This window comes from Protopterus annectens, chromosome 3.part0 (assembly GCF_019279795.1).
Source record: "Protopterus annectens isolate FY-2018-M chromosome 3.part0, PAN1.0, whole genome shotgun sequence".
In the NCBI taxonomy this organism is placed as follows: domain Eukaryota; kingdom Metazoa; phylum Chordata; order Ceratodontiformes; family Protopteridae; genus Protopterus; species Protopterus annectens.
In genome coordinates this window covers 502,816,320-502,835,357 of record NC_056731.1, presented here as the reverse complement: position 1 = coordinate 502,835,357, position 19,038 = coordinate 502,816,320, and the positions used below count along the sequence as shown (strand labels likewise).

At 35.1% G+C, this 19,038-nt stretch overlaps 1 protein-coding gene across 3 annotated transcripts in view; it reads right to left on the bottom strand.

Moving 5' to 3' along the window:
• The window catches only part of CTNND2 (catenin delta 2), a 6,416,678-nt gene that overhangs the window by 3,054,183 nt on the left and 3,343,457 nt on the right, over nucleotides 1–19,038 (bottom strand). For all 3 annotated transcript variants that reach the window (XM_044064921.1, XM_044064922.1, XM_044064923.1), the window contains 2 exons: nucleotides 5,322–5,356; nucleotides 4,797–4,913 (listed from right to left, as the gene is read on the bottom strand). In XM_044064921.1, the coding sequence (XP_043920856.1) occupies nucleotides 4,797–4,913; nucleotides 5,322–5,356 (152 nt within the window). The remainder of the gene's footprint in view (nucleotides 1–4,796; nucleotides 4,914–5,321; nucleotides 5,357–19,038) is intronic.

The following is a 19,038-nucleotide window of genomic DNA, read 5'->3' as shown; positions in this document are numbered from 1 at the left end:
ACATCAAAGATTGAAACAATATTAATTTCATGAACTTTAATCATACTTTGACTTAGGAATGGGGTCCATTCCCATCATGGTGGTAATACAAACCCAAAAGACTTGGGAGAAATTAAAAGAGCATTACCAAAAACATCAAGAAATTACAGAGTCTTTCTCATCTGTAGAATCATTGCTAGCCAACTTCTACATATTCTTCAAGCCTAATAAAGCAAAGTTAATACTTTTCACTCACAGTTCTTTCTCCAGTATCAGACATTTCACATAATTTCATTTAATAATAAAATAAAAGCTATAGCATGCACCATGCTCTTAATAGTCAAAATTGATGACGTTCTCAAATTCAACCAACACTTATTAAAAGCCATTAAAAAACACTCATGAAATGTGGCTCCCTTTACATGACTAATCAATGTATCAGAGATAATGTTAGAAAAACCACTGTCCCTTCTAACCACTACTAAGTCAAACTTTCTTGCATGAGATGTGCAATACTCGTCACAAAATTGTGGAATTCCATTTGACTTCATCTAAAACTGATAGCTAAACTAAAATGCTTCAAAATGCAACTTACACAATACCACGGTCTAAATTTATTACACTTTCACCTAAACTTTATTTTTTTTTCTCACTTCTGATATACTCCTCCCAATAATGCTTTACCTGGATATGTTTTTCTCTTTTAATCTTCACAATCTTAGTTTCTGTAATAAATAATTTTTCAATATTTACATTTCCCTTAATAATAAAATACATACTTCTTCATATGTTCTCCAACTTTTTCTTTTTCTCTCATTTGTATTACCTTTCACTTCATGTACTGATATTTCACTTTCTTTACTACACTGATAACATGCTGCTCTGTTATTGAATGCACATTATGCTGATGTACTATTTAATGTCTCATTTTATGTAGTTTGTACTAGAATAACTATGTTATTACTGTTATGCAACTTTGTGGACATGTTTCAAAGTCGCTTCTGAAAATGAGCTTTGTCCAGTCACATTTTCTTGGTTAACAACAAACAAATAAATAGATTGTGCCAACATTGTACATAAGTACAAAAATATTAGGTGAGCCTGTCAGAATAAAGTTGTAGACTACATAGATGTCCACATAGCTGCAAATCAGTACTATATGTATTCTGTATCTAGCAGCGAGGTAGGCTTTTTGTACAACTGCTTGGACGAAGCATAGAGCATAACAGTAGATCCTGTAGTGAGTAACTGCTATCCAAGAACAAAATACAAGCACAGTTCTCACTTTACATATAGGGCAGGATTTGGTGTAATACACTGTGTAACCCATATACATTATTACTTGTGTGTGCTTATGGGGTATTCACAGTGTTAAGTTCTATTAGTATTTCCACTGTTGCCAGTTTACTTTCTCTCACAGTATTGCATTAGAACCAATGATGGTGCTGCTACCCCTGCAACATTCCTATGGGCTACATCCTACAAGATGTGGGGGGGGGGCTTCAGATTTACCTCACTTGGGGGGGATGTTGGACTGCAGTAAAGGTATACTTGAGGTTTAACTTAGTTGAATAAGTCGAAATCTAAATATCTTGAAACCACCTAGAGGAGTCACTTCTTAAATTATCTGTTATTGGGAATAATGTCATGCAGCCATCCTTCTGTCACAATAATAAAATGTGTGTTGTATACCCCTACATGTCCAGTAAAGTGTCTGTTATGTACCTCCATACCCCTACAAGCCCCTCTACATCTGTGAATGTACTAGTTTGGTGTTACATCACAGAGCTGAACCACTGCAACCATATGCACATAGTGCACATAGGTGTGTACTAGGCTAATGGCCCTGGAGCCTTTACAAGCCTACCTAATAGAAGTACCATGGCATCGTGCCACCCGGCGTTAGTTCCCAGTGCCTCTATCAAGTAGAGCCACTGGAGTGATCCCCATGATGAGCTTTCTATTACCCATCCACTCATCAAGATTTCTCTTGAAGAGAGTCAGTGACATGTGCTGCTTGACATGTATGGGAAGTCTATTCCAGAGCATGGGCAGTCTCTGGGTGAGGAACCTGTCATCTCATAAACTGCTCTACTTACAGTATGGGAAAAGGCATGAGTGCAAACCATTGATAATGTCCTGAATTAATACATTGATTGGAGGCCTATTCTCTAGCAGGTTGTCTGGAATTATGTGACTACGAGGTGATACGTGTGTCACAGCAGTTCATTTATAAGGCATGCATGTTTTAGGACATCAGAGTCGTGATTTCCAAAAACTATACTCATCTTAATGACATTTATTTTTATACATCTTGTAATAGTTATGCTATACTCCTGATTACTGACACTGTATACCATTGTATTGCTACTTAATGCCTTGTAATAATCCTGTAACATTGCTGTTTAATGCTAATTTATAATGAAACTTGTATAATATGTTGGAGCTTTTCTCCCCGGGCCTCCGCTGAAAAAGGGCTCTTCAGCTCAGTCGGACAATCCCGGTCAACAAATGTAAAATAAATAAATAATAAATAAAATCATTTCATGTATGATTCAAAGGATACAGTGATAACTAAATCATCAGGATATATTATTTTAGTCTGAGGCTCAATGCTATGTGCACACACACTAGATCAGTACAATGTCTGTTTATATCATGGTGGTATGGAGTAGTCAAGGAAGAATTAGGGCTTTGTACTAAACAACACACTTAAGAATAATAGAATAGAACCAAATAAAGTTATCATTGCACAAAAGTGATCCACTGGAAAATAATTCCCTGTGCGCAATCTCCTTGAGAAAGTGCATGACTGAATTTGGTTGAGTGATTCACTAACCAATAAATGAATTAATTGAAACAGGGACTGATGAGTGGTTTTTGCAGCAGAGTGGGTAAATCTGCACCCATGACTCCCACTGTGGCTTGGTTAGGCAGGATACACCCTGATTTAGAGGGTTACATAGAGACACAGCTGAAAGATGTGGAGGACTCCCTCCTGTCTTCCACAGGAGGCCATACAGATGTATTCCTGAAGCAGCTGCTTTTCTTATTATTATTTTATAATTTTCTATTATTAATAGTATGTACTATTCCATGTTCATACAGTCTTTTTCAAGCAACAGTGATATGTGTATGTAGAACGATCCCAACACATTTGTCACACTATGATACACTTATGCAAACAAGTAAAATGTGTACTGCAGATTCTTTCTATGGTGCTGAATACTGCAGGTATATAAAATACACAAGGAGAAGTCAATCATCAACCAAGTATGAAAGGAACCCGAGAAAAGAAAACAAGCCAAATGATTATATGCCTATCAATATAAAGACACCAAAAAAAACACTCTGCAAAGAATGTGTAGACAGTAATATATCTGAAAAATTGAGACCATAATATTATAAATGTGTCTTACCACAATTCTGTTGAGGGGTAGAAAAAACATGTCAGTTAAATAGGTTTAACAGCTTAACCAACCAGGATCAAAAACAACCTGGCAAAAGCAGCAATCAGAGGCAAACAAAAATGAATGAAGCAAATAGCGTAAACAAGATTTAATTCCACGCTTTCGTCCGTAGACTTCTTCAGAATGAAAAACATATGACACTGGACTCGTTTAAATACATTCAAATTAATAAAACAATTTAAAACTTAATCACAATCAAACTAAATTGCTGTGTTAATTAAAATGTGTTTAAAAATCCGTATTAAGGAACATCTTTATGACATTAGAAAGAAAGACTCTACTAACGCTTTATATAAGCATTCCATCCTTTGTCATAATTTCAAAAGATTTTTATTTTCCATACTAGAGGTTTGTCAGAACGATATGAGAGGGGGGGATTTTAAAAATTACATTCTACAAAGAGAAGCCCTTTGGCAAATGAAACTAAAAGCTGACAAACTTCCAGGTATCAACGAAGCAGTCAACATTAAATGTTTTTTGAAAAACAGGAAGTTACATCTCCATAAAAGGAGTGATGGTGTTAACTCCTTTTTTAATTAACACAGCAATTTAGTTTGATTGTGATTAAGTTTTAAATTGTTTTATTAATTTGAATGTATTTAAACGAGTCCAGTGTCATATGTTTTTCATTCTGAAGAAGTCTACGGACGAAAGCGTGGAATTAAATCTTGTTTACGCTATTTGCTTCATTCATTTTTGTTTGCCTCTGATTGCTGCTTTTGCCAGGTTGTTTTTGGTGTTGTGTTTTCAACAGGCTTTTTTTTTTTTTTTTTTTTTTTGGTTAACCAACCAGGATGGTAATGGGCAGACTAAGGTATCTACTATTTAGTTATCGGCTATCAGAGTCTCTACTTCTTTATAGCAGTCAGCTATGAAGGTTTAGGCTCTGGATTCATATAACATTTACCAGCCACAAAAGCTTTTTTTGATATTTACAGATACAGGCACTTACTAATTTCCTTTCTTTTAAGTCTGCTCTTATATAAAAGAAGGAATAAACAGTGTTCCCTCAAAAGGCAAACAGAAAGAACAACAATGCTTTGAATCTGATAGTTTTAAAATGAAATTCAGTTCCAATGAAGTTAGAACATTTTAGAGACACAGCAAGAATTAATTCTTATTGTAACTTTTACCTTAATATCTTTCTAGAAAAGTGGTTTGCTCTGACTCTCATAATTGGTGTATACATGTCTTTGGCATGATAAAGTAAGTTTCTAGATAAAACTTGACTTGCTTAAAAGAGGCATTATGCTTATTAAACAGCCTTTATAATACTGAAACCATTTTCATCTGCTGACCTTAAACTGCTTTTACCCAACATGCTCTCTATGATACAAAATGACTTACTGTCACTCGCTGAGTAATCCTGAGGGTCAAGTATTCCAGATTCTTGCAAAGATCGAATGCAGGAGTCAACCAGTTCCAAGCCAGTAGTTAGTTCATCTTCAATGTCCTTCTGTCCATCTACAACCAAAAGGTTCCAAGGGGAAAAATGAATTTGAATGATGTATGACACAGCACTGCAGTGACATCATCACAGAACAGCACATCCTGAAACTGTAGCTTTCCTTTGTTAGGAATTACAGGGACACTCATAACAATAGTGTCTGTCATATAAGTTACAATGTCTGTGCACAACCTGCTATTGTATCTGAAATTTTCCGTTGATCTGTAATGGGATAATTTTGAAAATGACTATTAAAAAATGTACAGATAAATAATGGATTGTTACCTGACTATGAAAAATAAGACAAAAAGAGACATATGTGCAGCTGGGTGAAAAAAAATGAAAATGGGTAATGTGTGTACTCAACTTAGTAATGCTTAAAATGAAATACACTAAGTTTACGCATACAGAAAATAAAATATTACCTTGTGTTTGCCAGTGAAATGGCTCTTCTGTTGAACTGTAAGAAGTAAAAAAAAATCAGTAAGTAGTGATCCCAAAGACTGTATTATACAAAAAACAGTACTGAGTGAAATGTGCAGTTATCCTACAGTACACAATCCATTTAAACCACAAGTCACGTAGCTTTGAATAACACTGTTTATGCATAAAAATTATATGAAATGGCATTAGAATTGGGCAATGATGCAGAATTTGTTTTAAAATATAACATTCAAAGTATTCAACCCATCATTTAAACATGCTATCTTTAATCCTGCAAACTGTGTTTTAACCCATTCTGGCCAAAAAATCTGTTTATACTTAAAAGAATAAAAGGTTAAAAGTAACCTTGGGGTTAGTAGAATCATTTTTGAAGTAACACAATGCTGGAAATTAGTGGTTTGCTAAGCAGTATGAAATAGCATTTCAGTCAGAGACAAAATACATTTAAGATAGAAATAGTTGTTCAAAATATGTGACAATATTAGAAAAAATGTCAGTAGTTCTTTCCTTTTGTGTAGACCTTTCTAGTTGTGCAGTTGTCCTTATAGCCACTTTTGATCATTTTCTCTAATTTGATTTACCATCTTGTATTGTTAGGTAATGGTACCTATAATATTTATTCATGATGGGATCTGCCACATATTTAGTATATGTCATAGAACTTGACAGCCCTTCTTCTGAAATAAAACTTTTGATCTTTCTCATGAAAGTAAGCACAGTAAACCCCAGTGGAGTACCTTGACATGACCGACATTCTTTTCTGTCATTTACTCATTAAGTTGTAAAAGACTGTCATTTTCTGAGGATAACTATATTTTTTCATATTTACCTCTGAACCCACCTTACGAGTACATGTTATGGAGTAAATTTCATATTTTCTCAGCGATCATTTTCCAGTTTCTCCCACAACCACTGAATGCTACTTAAATTTCAGAATTCTACATCTGCCTTGCTCTAATATTCCAACTACCTTGTGTAGATGTAGTTATAACACACCACAGTGCGCAAAGTGGGTGTCAATGAAGAGCCAACTGTCAGAAAAGATGAATTAGTTCTTGTATTACAGCTCTCTGACTTGTAGTACTGGTCACTTTTGGCCATCCCGCATACTTGCTCCCTAGCATTTTGCTTGCTGCTCTTACTGCTGTCTCACAACATAAGGCTCAGTATAGAACCTGACGGGATTCATCTGGCACAGACTGTGAGATGGCTTGGCTCATCTGACATTCTTGACGTCTGTCAACTACACACATGGAAAACCATTCACTGGCACTGTAGCAGAGTCCATTGGCTGATAGGACACAGAGGGTTTTAATGTTTTACACAATGTCAAAACTCTGAGAGCATATGGAAAAGTGCATATACCTACTACTGGCCTAATTTGAGCTTGTTATGGATGTACTCTGCTGTATATAGAAGAGGGTATCAGTACTCTGCCTAGGTCCGAAGCCATCTATTTACCATCAAATACAGGGCACAGCCATGGGTGCAGCATTTGCACCCATGTATGCGAATATTTTTATGGGTATGGTAGAATCAGAATGCATCTATACACATACTTTTGTAAAACAACATGTCATGTATTATTTTAGATTTATAGATGACTTGATTTTTTTATGTAAGGGTGGAAAAACAGAAAGTAATAACTTTGTTCGAGACATGCAAAAAAACAGATTTAATATAAAATTTGATGGGATACAAAGTGGTAATATTGTTTCTTTTTTAGATGTGAATTTAAAAGGAATAGTAGGTGAACATGTAGTCACTGGGATACACAGAAAATTTGATAGTATTAATCAATTTTTGATGGGTACCAGTTGTCATCCTAAACATGTTATAGAAGCAATACCTTATAGTGAGTTATTGAGAATTTCTCGAATATGTAATGAAGAGGAAGAATTCCTTGAAGAGGTAGATAAAACATGTGAAATGTTTAAAAATAGGAAGTATGATATTCAGTTGATTAATATGAGTAAAAATAAAATATTTAGTAAAAGATATAATAGGTATCCTCAAAGATATATAAACCACAAATGTGAGGCAAATAAAAAGACGGAGACAGGTAAAAATAGTAATAATGACATTTATATGGTATCTGTATACAACATATGCAGTGAAGATATAAAAAGATGTATTTTATATTTTTGGAAATTTTTACAGAATTTCGAAGAGTTAAAAGATATGACTAATAAAATGCTAAAATTTAGTTATAAGAGAGGAAGAAATATTAGAGATATAGTTGTACATACAAAGTTTGAATTACCAACACAGAATTTAGTTAGATCTGTTCAAAGTATAGGTACCAAAGAGTGTGGAAAATGTAAGATTTGTACTCATGTGGAGAATGTTTTCCCTTACATAAATGGAATTAGTTTTAAACCAAAAGGGCATTTCAGCTGCACTACGGAACAAGTGATTTATATTATTAGATGTGGATGTAAAAAATATTATGTGGGTCAAACAAAAAGGATGTTTAAAATCAGAATTATGGAGCATCTGAGAGACATTAAAAATAAAAAAAATAGAAAGTCCATTAGCACAACATTTTATTGAATATCATAATTCTGAATGTGATAGTTTTAGAGCATCTATTTTAGAACAAATTATAAGAAAAGAAGCTAGTGAGGATAAGATTAGATATGAACTTTTGAAAAAAGAATTGATTTTTATTCTGAAATATCATACCCTGATTCCTAAGGGGCTGAACACTGAATGCTGCTGGAAAAGTGTGATTTAATTGTTTAATTGTATAATTGTTTTTTAGTATTTGATTATTTAGTTTTAATTGTATAATGAGCAAATGAAGGTGTGTATAAATGTTAACTGTTTTTTCATTGTGAGATACTCCTTGAAGGCTTTCTGAAGCCGAGGTGCTAGAGATTCTATTGAGAATAAATCGTTTGGATATACTGGCTGTTGTTGCTTTTCTGGACATACTTTGCAATTTGGTGTTTGTGTTGTTCTTATTGTTATGGATGTACTCTGCTGTATATAGAAGAGGGTATCAGTACTCTGCCTAGGTCCGAAGCCATGTAGTGTGTTACATATTACGTCTGTGCTGATGAGATGTTGAAAAAGGTGAGAATACACACATTTCATTTATGCCAAATTTATGAGACAGGAGACAGGGATGCAGTAGGCCAATTGTTATTCAACATAACAGAGTGCACCTTTGTGAAAGGGAACTACCAGAGCCTCATTCCAAATACAAGGGATGTAGCCCTCTTTGACTACAGACTTGTATTGATAACAGGAAAGTAATGTGCATAGCTCTGATTTTAGTTACACCAGTGGAAGCTTATCCCAGGTAGAGGACCCAGATTTAATCTAGGTAAGGTGGTTATGATTGGGACACGTACAATCCATGACCAGTTTTTGGCTTTGACAGACTTTATGTATGGCACCACAAAAACAGTGAATCAACTGCACTTTTTTTTTTTTTTTTTTTTTTTAACCAATTGAGGGATTGCATTTCTGAAATAAGAATTTGGAGGGTAAAACAAATGAAACTGAAAACAGATCCCATCAAAATGACCTCCACTTTATTCTTCCAGAAGTCAGAAAAAGAAATGAGTGGTAAATATGAAAAAATACAGTTATCCTCAGAAAATTACATAAATCTAATGGCCTTATTCAGCTGGCAGGAGGAGGAAGTAGATGAGGATCTCAGCTAAAACAAAGTGTGTTCTACCTAGATATTTTGCAGTGAAGGTCCTCACTTAGTTTCACCACGTGAAGAGCGCAAGGCACCAAATATAAAACTGCTGAGACTGTGGTGAGATTTGCATCAAAAATTGGTCTGATGTTTAATAAAAGGGACAACCTTACTTTATGGACATTTTAAGGATTGTGGATATCAGATGCAACTTGCTTTTCTGATGTTTATATTGTTTAGAAGCAGCAGAGGCTGGCTTTATGTTTTGAATATCCTACAAATATAGAAGCATATTTGGTCTCTACATCCAGCAATGACTTGGTTTCTAGGGAGTCACCAGCATTGCAGTTAGTCAGGAGAGTCGTTGTTGGAAGGCATGGTATATTCTAAAGAGAAACTACATTACCTATATAGCTTCCTGTCAGGATACCAGAAGGGACGTTACCCTGTACTACTAAAGAGACAGAGTCTGACTCAGAAACCCTGCATTACTTTTAGAAAGCAAGGCATTGTGGTTTCCTGTGCAGTCATTTTCTCCCTTGACAGATCTTGGTGAGTTGAATGAAGCAGAACATGATACGGATTTCACTGACCAGGACCTCTGCCCACAGAAATTGAAATGCTGCAAACAGAAAGTGAAAGAAAAGCACACATAGAAAGTGGCTGAACTGATTAACAATGTGCAGGAGGAATGCTGAACTCTATTAATGTGTATAACAGACTTCATTGTTAGCCAATGGGGACAAGAGATGAGTAAGATCTTTGCTTTATTTAATTACCAATCAGGTATTTATTTCTAGGCTACCCATATTACGAACAAGTTTTAAGTATGCATTACTTGTTAATTTCTTTCTTTCTTTTTGGGGGGAGGAGCAGAGTGGCTTCATTATGCTGGATCTTTCACATTCCAGCACTACCTGTAGATGACAATTTTGTTTCAAAAGTGTGATGCATTTTAGTATAGGCAATGCTTGGAATGATGTCATGTTTATGATGTTTTTCTTTCTTCTTTTTTAGGAAAGTAATTAGTGCATGCAATTTATATTTCAATTTATAAAGGAATGCCTGTAGGACTGAAACTTTTGAGTTTGCTCTCTCTGTTGTGATGCTGAAATGGTTTGTTGCGTCTTTCATAGGGCATTTAATGAATATGTATTTTCCATTGTGCACTTTGTTTTTGCTAATGTTCACTCAGGTGTGCTTTCTTTGCAATCTGCTCAGTACAGTTGCTACAAGTGGAAGCCTATAGAGGGTTGGAGTATGGACTTTCCTGGGATGGTTGGAGGACACTGGAAGACTGCATATGAGTTAAGTAGTTATACCGATGCTGTATTAGAGCACACCAAGCAAAGTAGAGATTCTTCTTCCATGCAGTAATAGCGCTGCATTTTCAGTGCCACAGTATTCTGTAATGGAAGAGGAATGGGCTGTTAAGGTCTGTGTGGCAGGGTCATCCTGTTTTTTGCATATGTATTGCGGCAACAGGAAAAGACATTTCTATGCCCTGTTTTGATGTAAGTCTAGGTATACAGTTGTTTTATAATGTAATATGATATACATGTTAGATAATATTATAAGCAGTCTATTTTTGTCTAGAAATCCATGATATGGCACCTGTACTTGCTTTACTGAAGTCCCGGAATGTAGATTTCTTATTTGTTTTCTTTGTCATGGGTGGTGCTCCACCAACTTCCCTAGATCACTAGTGTCAGGGATTAAAAACTGAGCTGCAGGGGTTGCTTTTCTTGTTTAGAATTTGTGGAGACAGATGTTATAATTTACTATGGGTGTGCGTTTTTTTATTGTGGATGGTTAGTGTTGAAATCGCTTAAACAGCAGCCAAATACTGATGTTCCTGACAGAGTGTATACATGAGTCACTACAGTTGGGACCAGATTATATTTTGTTTCATTCAATGTCAAGGGCTTGAATACTGCAATGAAACATAAAGCCTAATTAGAAACTCAAGCATTATGAACTCAGGTGATGCTTTGTCAAGAAATTATGGAAAATGGTTACTGTCAAAGTGGTAAAAGGATACTACTGTCAAAGTGGTAAAAGGATCAACAGGATAGGATACTATCACTGCAAATAGGGGCTATAGCTGAAGGAATTGATGAACTGAGAGGCAGACAACATAATAAAACTGAAAATGGATGGTAGGGACAAGTATTACAGGAAACCTCTACTGTCCAAATCACTTGGATGTGAGATGATTTGTGGAATTTTAGTAAGTACTGGAATATAGGTGGTAACAGAGTTCTGGTAATTTTATGTGGATGTTTCAATGTGGTACAGTGTCCTTTGATACATAAAGTATCAGACTGGAATGGTTTCCTTGCGCCTAATAGAGCTCAGACTGTGGGATTGCAGAGGGACTTGATTAGGTATAAATTTTAGTCCAAAGAGGAGACATTTTTTTATACATTGCTGCTATAAACAGATTACTATTAAGACGTATGTTTATTATTTTGTGTTTACTGAGTCAAATTCACAGTACAGACATTATTACCACTGCCCAGTCTGATCACAGTCTTGCCATCTTGTATACAGTGAGATTAAGGGGTAAGTTTCAGAAACAGGGCTGGATGTTGCACCCACTTATTTTTAAGAAGGTTACTGACAGGGAAGGTTTAGTTCAACGGGTGATATAATTTTGACAAGAGAACAAGGAAGACAGTGTGAGCAGCACAGCCCAGTTTGAGTTTTCTGAGATAGTGTTTCAGGATAGGGCCATTAATAATGGATGGGATAGGATAAAATTATATAAGAACAGAGAAGTCAAACTAGAAAAGGAGATAAAATGCTCAAAGATTCACTCTAAATGGGAAAATACAATGACAAGGCAATGTATGCCATATTAATGTATCCCAAGACAGACACATGGGTATTCAGCAGGAAAGGGTTAGAGTTTGGTGGAAGTGGCTTCAGGAATTATTGTGAATTAGACATTTAAAATCCCATAAAACTCTTACTTCAGACACCAAAAGAAAACTGAAGAGAAATCAGCAGTTAGGTTTGTACCTTCAGATATAAATATGGTTATGTGGAATTTATATAAGGCTTTGTATCAGGAAGAAAAAGGAAGTGGGTTAAACAGTGTAGTTTAGCCTTCCTGCAAAAGATAGACTTGGAATGTTAAATAAATCTGTCAGTAGGCATAGAGAGTTAAGGCTGTGAGATGTAGGTCATGTGATACAGGGCTTGGTTCCCTCAGCCCTCATTTGTTTACTGTTTGAACTGGAGCAGTCGCTTAAACAGATGATGCTCTCAGGTTGCCTCTTAAAGGGACTGTGTGTCCAGTGGGCCTACCTGGTGAATAACTGCATATTACTATTATTTTGGGTGAATTTTACATGTCATTGATTAAGAGGTGGGAAAGCACAATAGCTGGTCAACTTATTCATGGACTTCTTATAAGGCTTATAAATGTATTTATTTACTTATTTATATTTTGTTGATCTGGTTAGTTCCACTACTATGGGGGTAATAACCTGTGCTGGTTTGTGTATTTGTTTGTATATTTATTTATCCTTTTGTTGACAACATTAGGTCCACTCGGCTAGTGTCCTCTTCTAAGGCAAGAACTGAGGAGGTATTTACACTACTAGGGTACATTTGTCTTGGGAATTGCAGAACTTCCTCTAGTCTTTTTGACCACTGAGTGGTACAAGATGGCTACTGCCAAGGTCAGAGTTTTCCAAAATGAAGGAGGAAAGAAGACAAACTGAAAGTGGAGCGATATGGAATACTGACTTATCACAAACAGAGTTTGTAAGGGAGGAGACTGTTGGCACAGAGCTGGAGGAAGTATGTCTGGAAACTCCTGTGTTAATGAAGATGATGGATCGTGGTATGCCAAATGCTGATGAGAAGTTAGTTGAAGTATTATAGTGGGTTGCATGCTGGGAGAAGTAACAGAGGAGTAATATTGTGCTATGCCCCTTTTTCCAACACTGACCACACACAATTCAAGTGACACACAGTCAGGAAAACAGGTGTATTACTGAAAGCTGTTGACTACAGCTTGGGGTATGCTTGGCAGTAGAGTACCTGGTTTCAAAAGCATGACTCTGCAACCTGGTATCATTGTGGCAGCAAGAAATCTCTTTCATATTCAAAAATTCTAAACAAAGGCAGGAAAGATACTGTGATCAAACCTGAAAAAAGACACGTGCTGATGCACGAACAACAAAATCAGAAGAGAAGAATCAAAACAAAGAAGAGTGACACTATTAACAGGTATGAAGTTATGGCCAGTATGGTTTTACATTTGGGGCACAATGTAAAATGCCATTAATATGTTTAGGAGCAGAAGAGATTTGCAAGGTTATTTTTTAAACTTATTCTTTACCTGAAAAATGTATGAATGAAGTGGAGAAACAGATCTCATTGGCACCACAGAATGAGTATATTTTTCTGACCTTGAGATTGCAGTTAAGGAAGAAAATCTGTGCAGTTCAGAATATCGGATATAGAGGAACTTGAGTTAAAGACTTTTTTCTGTCCGTTTGTAATAAGGTACATGAGGTTAAAAATGTATGGTAAAAGCAATGTTTGTTCAGTGAAAAGGAGGTATGGGTAATACTGGATTTGCATGAGGGAAAAATGGATCATATTTCAAATGTAGTAATGGTGAATGGGAAACAGGGAACAGTGAGGAATTCAAAATAATCTAAAGCATTTTTTGTGGGGATGACAGGTACTTGGTTCAAGACCGTGATAAAAAAGATGTGGTCAGAGTGGGGAAAAGGGACATACCACAAAAAATTGTAGGCCTAAGTATAGGAAATGCACTTCTAAGGGGTAGGCTTGCAAAGGCTTTAGGGCCATTAGCCTAGTACACCACCTATGAACCTATGAATTTGGACATTTTTGGTTTGACTATCCTATATTAGAAAATTGAATTGTTAGAAGAAGAAAGTATTCCTGAAGAAAGACAATATGATGATACTATAACTGAACTATTCAAGGAGAAAGTATTCTGTGGAAATATCTGAAGAATACAATGTTACTAATATGGAGAAAAATTATGGGAATAAGGTAGGAAATGTTTTACAAAGAGAAAGTATTACAGTGCAAAACAAAAACAGATTTGTAGCACTAGGAAGTGAAGAAAGGGAAGAGGGTGAATTTGAGCAGGAGAAAAACAAGAAGAAATTGATATATCAACTGAAGGGAGGGAAGGTATGAAGAAGGAAAGTAAAAACAGAAATTGGAAATGAGAAAGGTGCAAAAAGGGAAAAGACTGATTTAGGAATATTAGCACTAAATGTAAATAGCATAACAATATTAGAGTTGTGGTTGCAATTGAATGGTGCATAAACAAGTACAAGGATTATATAATTGCTATGAGGTCACCATTCAGAATGCTGTCAGGTCAAAATGCTGATAATTCAGAATGCAAACTGGGGTAAATGGGTTGGTATCTGAGGTAGTAATGTTTTGTTGGCAGGTTACGATAAGTGTTGGGTAAAGGGATATTGTGTATGCTATCATTGCATGTTTTTGTGTTTGAGAAAGGTTTGTGTAGTAGTAGTTCTATGGAAAGTATTTTTTTCCTAAGGTAAGATACACTGTTAGGGTTAGCATGCATTAGTAAGGTGTTGCAGTGAGGGTGAATCCCCCTTCCACCACTGTATTAATTAGCACTAACCCTAACTCTGTGCATTACATTAGAAAATCCTTTTTATAATACTATTACTATTCAAACTATATTCTATGGTACTGGTATGGTTGAGGCTTTTTTTTCATTTTACTGTACTTTTTAGTGTGACTTGATCAGATAAGAAAGTGTTTGACTGCTTTTTGATATAAATATAATGTAGTTTTTGTCTGTATTCTGAGTGTCTGTATTTTGCTGTGCCAACAATATGAACTGTCAGTATTTTTATGTTAGTACTGAGTGTCAACATTTTGAACTATACTCATACGGGAGCAGGATTTTTTTTAAAATAAAAAGATAAAAATACTAGAAGTAATGGTAGCAGTGCTTGAAAGATTACTGGCATGTGATGTAAGGAAAAGGGAAAACTGTGTAAGAATAACTGTAATTTATGCATGCACAAATATGATGGAGAGAAAAATATGCTTGAGGAACTTAAAAACTTTCTCCTATAAAATACGACTATTATTATGGTGGGATAGTTCAACTACTGTTTGATAAAGGAGAGACAGAAAATAATACAAGCTATTAAAGTAATAAGAAAACTTATAGGACACTGAGGTTGAAAAAAGAAAAAAATACAGAAAGAACATATAAAGGGAGACTTCTAGAATAGAAAAAGATTGGTGTATTCAAAGGATACAACAGTAATAATAATGAGCAAAAATGGTTGTGTTTTCAGATCCTAGACTGGTATGGGTAAAATAGGGGATGACAGATAAGTAATAAAAGAAGGGAAATTAATAAAATGATTGACTGCAGAGATTACCAAAACAGATGGGATGAGAAGGGACCAGTATAGACATTGCCTCAAAACTGGACAGATTAGTGGAGTGCACATAAAGAAGGATACAAGAAAATATTTTGGATTGTAGAAAAAATAGTGAAGCAAGGGAATAGGGCAATATACAAAAGAATTATAAAAAAACATTAATAAAGAAAGAGAACAATGTGGTGAGAATAAAAAAAGAGAGTTGTATGAAAAACAGAGAAAAATTTAAAAATATGTAGTTTAAATAATGTGTTTTTATAGGAAACGAGGAAGTTTCACCATTTCTGGGAAAAGATGAAAAAATAAGAGAAGGATGAATGGATGTAAGGATTGATGAATAAGAACTATTAGATATAGAGAAAAATAATGGAACTTGTAAAAATGTTTTGGGGTAGAATAAATGAAAGGAATAAGTAGAAGTGTGGATTGGAAAAAATCTGAAAATGTTAAAAAAGTTCTCTAGAAAATGATACTACTATGAAAGGAATGGCAGAAACAACAAAACAACGAAGAGAAGAATCAGCACCAGGATGAGATGAATTAGTTTATGAATATTAGAAAGAGATTAATGGAAATGAGCAATTAATATTCTATAACATATTAAGTGAATGGATAAAGAAAGGAATAACAGATGAACATATTTGTGAAGTAGTAATTATGTTTATATGAAAAAAAGATGAAAGAAACAACTGTGAAACCGGAGGCCAATCACACTGGAAAATAGATTAAAAAATCTTTATGAAAATAATGCAAAAAAGGATGCAGAAGGTTTGGGATGAAGTTATAGAAGGTATTTTTAGAATCAAGGAGAGTAGAGATCTGAAGGAAATATTAATAATAGTAAAATAAGTAAAACATAGGAATTTAAATGAATATAAGAAATGAAGGCAAATGATGTGGCAAATACTTTTGATAAGATTAGTCAAGAAGTGATATGGAGATACATGAGACATATATATGTATATATATATATATATATATATATATATATATATATATATATATATATATATATATGTATCACTAGAGATACATGGGACAGAAGAAAAGCTTTGAATGTTACAAAATATGCTATGAAATATGAGTGAAAGTTATTGTAAATGGATAGATGGGGAGAAAGGGTCTATACTACGAAGTTGAATGATAAAAAAAAGAGCAAACACTGAATACCAAACACACTGAGCAGCGATTTTTTTCCCAGGGAAAAAAATAGCTGGGCCATTTTTGGAACTTTGCCATTTCCTCCACTGTGGTGCGATCTCGAAGTTGGTATATTTAAGTAGTGGTGGATTTGTTTTTTTTTATTTATTTTTTTTTTCAGAACAGTGTTTTTTTCCATATGTTTGACATTTACTGCTTTTGGGGTTTTAGTGTTCAATAAAAGAGCGTTCGCTCTTTTTATCGTTCAACGTCATGATATAGACCCAGGGGAAAGATAAACATTAGGAGAGAGAGTTAAACAAGTTATCAATGCAATAACTGAAACACACATATCTGAAATGAAAGCAGCAGTGTGGAAGATGGAAAAAAGAGTAACAAAAAAGTAGAAGGAGATTTGAAACCAAAAACATCCTGTACTGTCCTTAACATCTATGCATTTTTCTAGGTAATAAAGAAGGCGAAAAAGCCAAAGCTGAAAAATATAGAAAAAATGTTATTTCTAAGGTGTGAAGTATGAAAATGTTAAGCAAGGAAAATATGACAAACAAGAAATGATGAAAGGAAACATATGAAAATAAGCAAAGATTATGAAAGTTAAAAATAAAGGAGATTAATGAAAACAGAAAATGATGAGTATAACAATATTATGGAGAAATACTATGTGGTATACCACTGGAAGGAATTACAAGAAGATATAAAAATCCTACAAAGAATAGAAGAAAAATGGGGTGAGATTATTTTTGAATCAGGGGTTTCATTTTGTTGAATAATTTATGAGTTAAAAGTAATGTTTAAGTTATTTACCAATTAGTAAAAATATTTGCTGGAAAGGCACTGATTGTAACTGTCCATGTAATCTGATATAAATGCTAGGCATTGTAATTTTCAAATACAAAATGGTCATAGCAGTCAACTACTGCTTACTATAGTTGGAATTTCTTGCTATACTGAGAACAGCATGTTGCAAATATACAGGGACTTCTTTGTCTTTCGCCACAGCGAAACTCTGGTCCGCTAATGACTGGCAGTGGATTTTTACGGTGCCGAGTTGCCAGCCCAAAGCCCAACCTTCAAAGAAGGCACACCCATTCACGCTCGTACCTACCTGAATGTTTTTAACATCACTCAACTGCGAGGAGGACATGCAGACTCCACACAGAATGCGCTCCAGCCGAGAATCGAACAGGAGAACCTCTTGCTGTGAGGAGGCAACACTAACCGCTGCACCACAGCAGCCTTTCACATGTTGCAAATATACTGAGTAATGCTTTAAAATGATAGCAGTAAGTACATACATTTGCCATAGGACAGGATTCTGGGAGCATATGAAGTTTGCTCCATATGGAATGGAGCACATGCACTTTTAATTAGTGTTTCCTTGGCGATGCCAGACGGCACATTTCTCTTACTTCTCCTACTATTATATAGAGCTGGGTACTAGTGCTGCATATGTATTCTGATTCAGCATTCAGGGGATTTGCATTGTGCTCTTACTGCCATTCAGCACGCAGCTCTATCTCTTTCTATTATATTGTTATTGCTTTTACAGCTTACTAGTAGTTCTGCATATTTATTTTCTTACAATGTTCAGGTGAACATCAACATCACGTAGTTAATGCTCCCTAATAATAATGCAATAGTCACAGTGCAATCATGCCATAGTCTCTATTACTGCATACTATAAAAAGTCAGTATATGTGAGAGACATGTTTATCACTACATTCTGAAATTTCATTTGAGGTACTGCACATAGCATCAGCAGGACTAGATACTTTTGCCAGTCCTGCCAATTTGCTTGAATATCTTAGCCTGTCTTTTTCTGCTGTTCTTCATTATTAAAAAGTGTATTCAGGACGCAGGCTACATACTCACTTCCATTCTTTCTTGCATATTGTTTCATTTAAACTGATTGCTTTTGTAGCAACTCCTACTTAGGTTCTACAATTATTTTAGATGTTCAGTATTTAATCTTATGTATTAATCTCCTTACCAGACCTATATTAACTTATAAATCTTTCTTTCTGTATTATTCAGCAGCTGACAACACTAAAACAACTTCCCTACAACATAAACACACTTACTCAATCTCTGACAATATGCTGGTGTCTAGATATAGAGCAAGAAATTACATTTGTTCTGCGGATATCCTGTCACAACTGGCCACATACAACAGTGCATCGTAATTTATAAAAGCTCTGTAATGTATTAATAGTACTGGGCTATGTGCAGTTGCAATGGATAAGCTACCAGCACACAGCCCAGTATCCCCTGTGGCATAGAATAGGGAATTAGGCATTTGCACTGATAAAATAACACGGCTTAATCAGAGGTCCCCATAGGCTTTTATTAGCCCTGTTACTCAGTTCTTCTGCCTTCCGTCTTATGCAGCGGGTGGGAACACTTCATAGCACACTGGTTACTTAGACTGTTTCTGGGCCTGCTCTG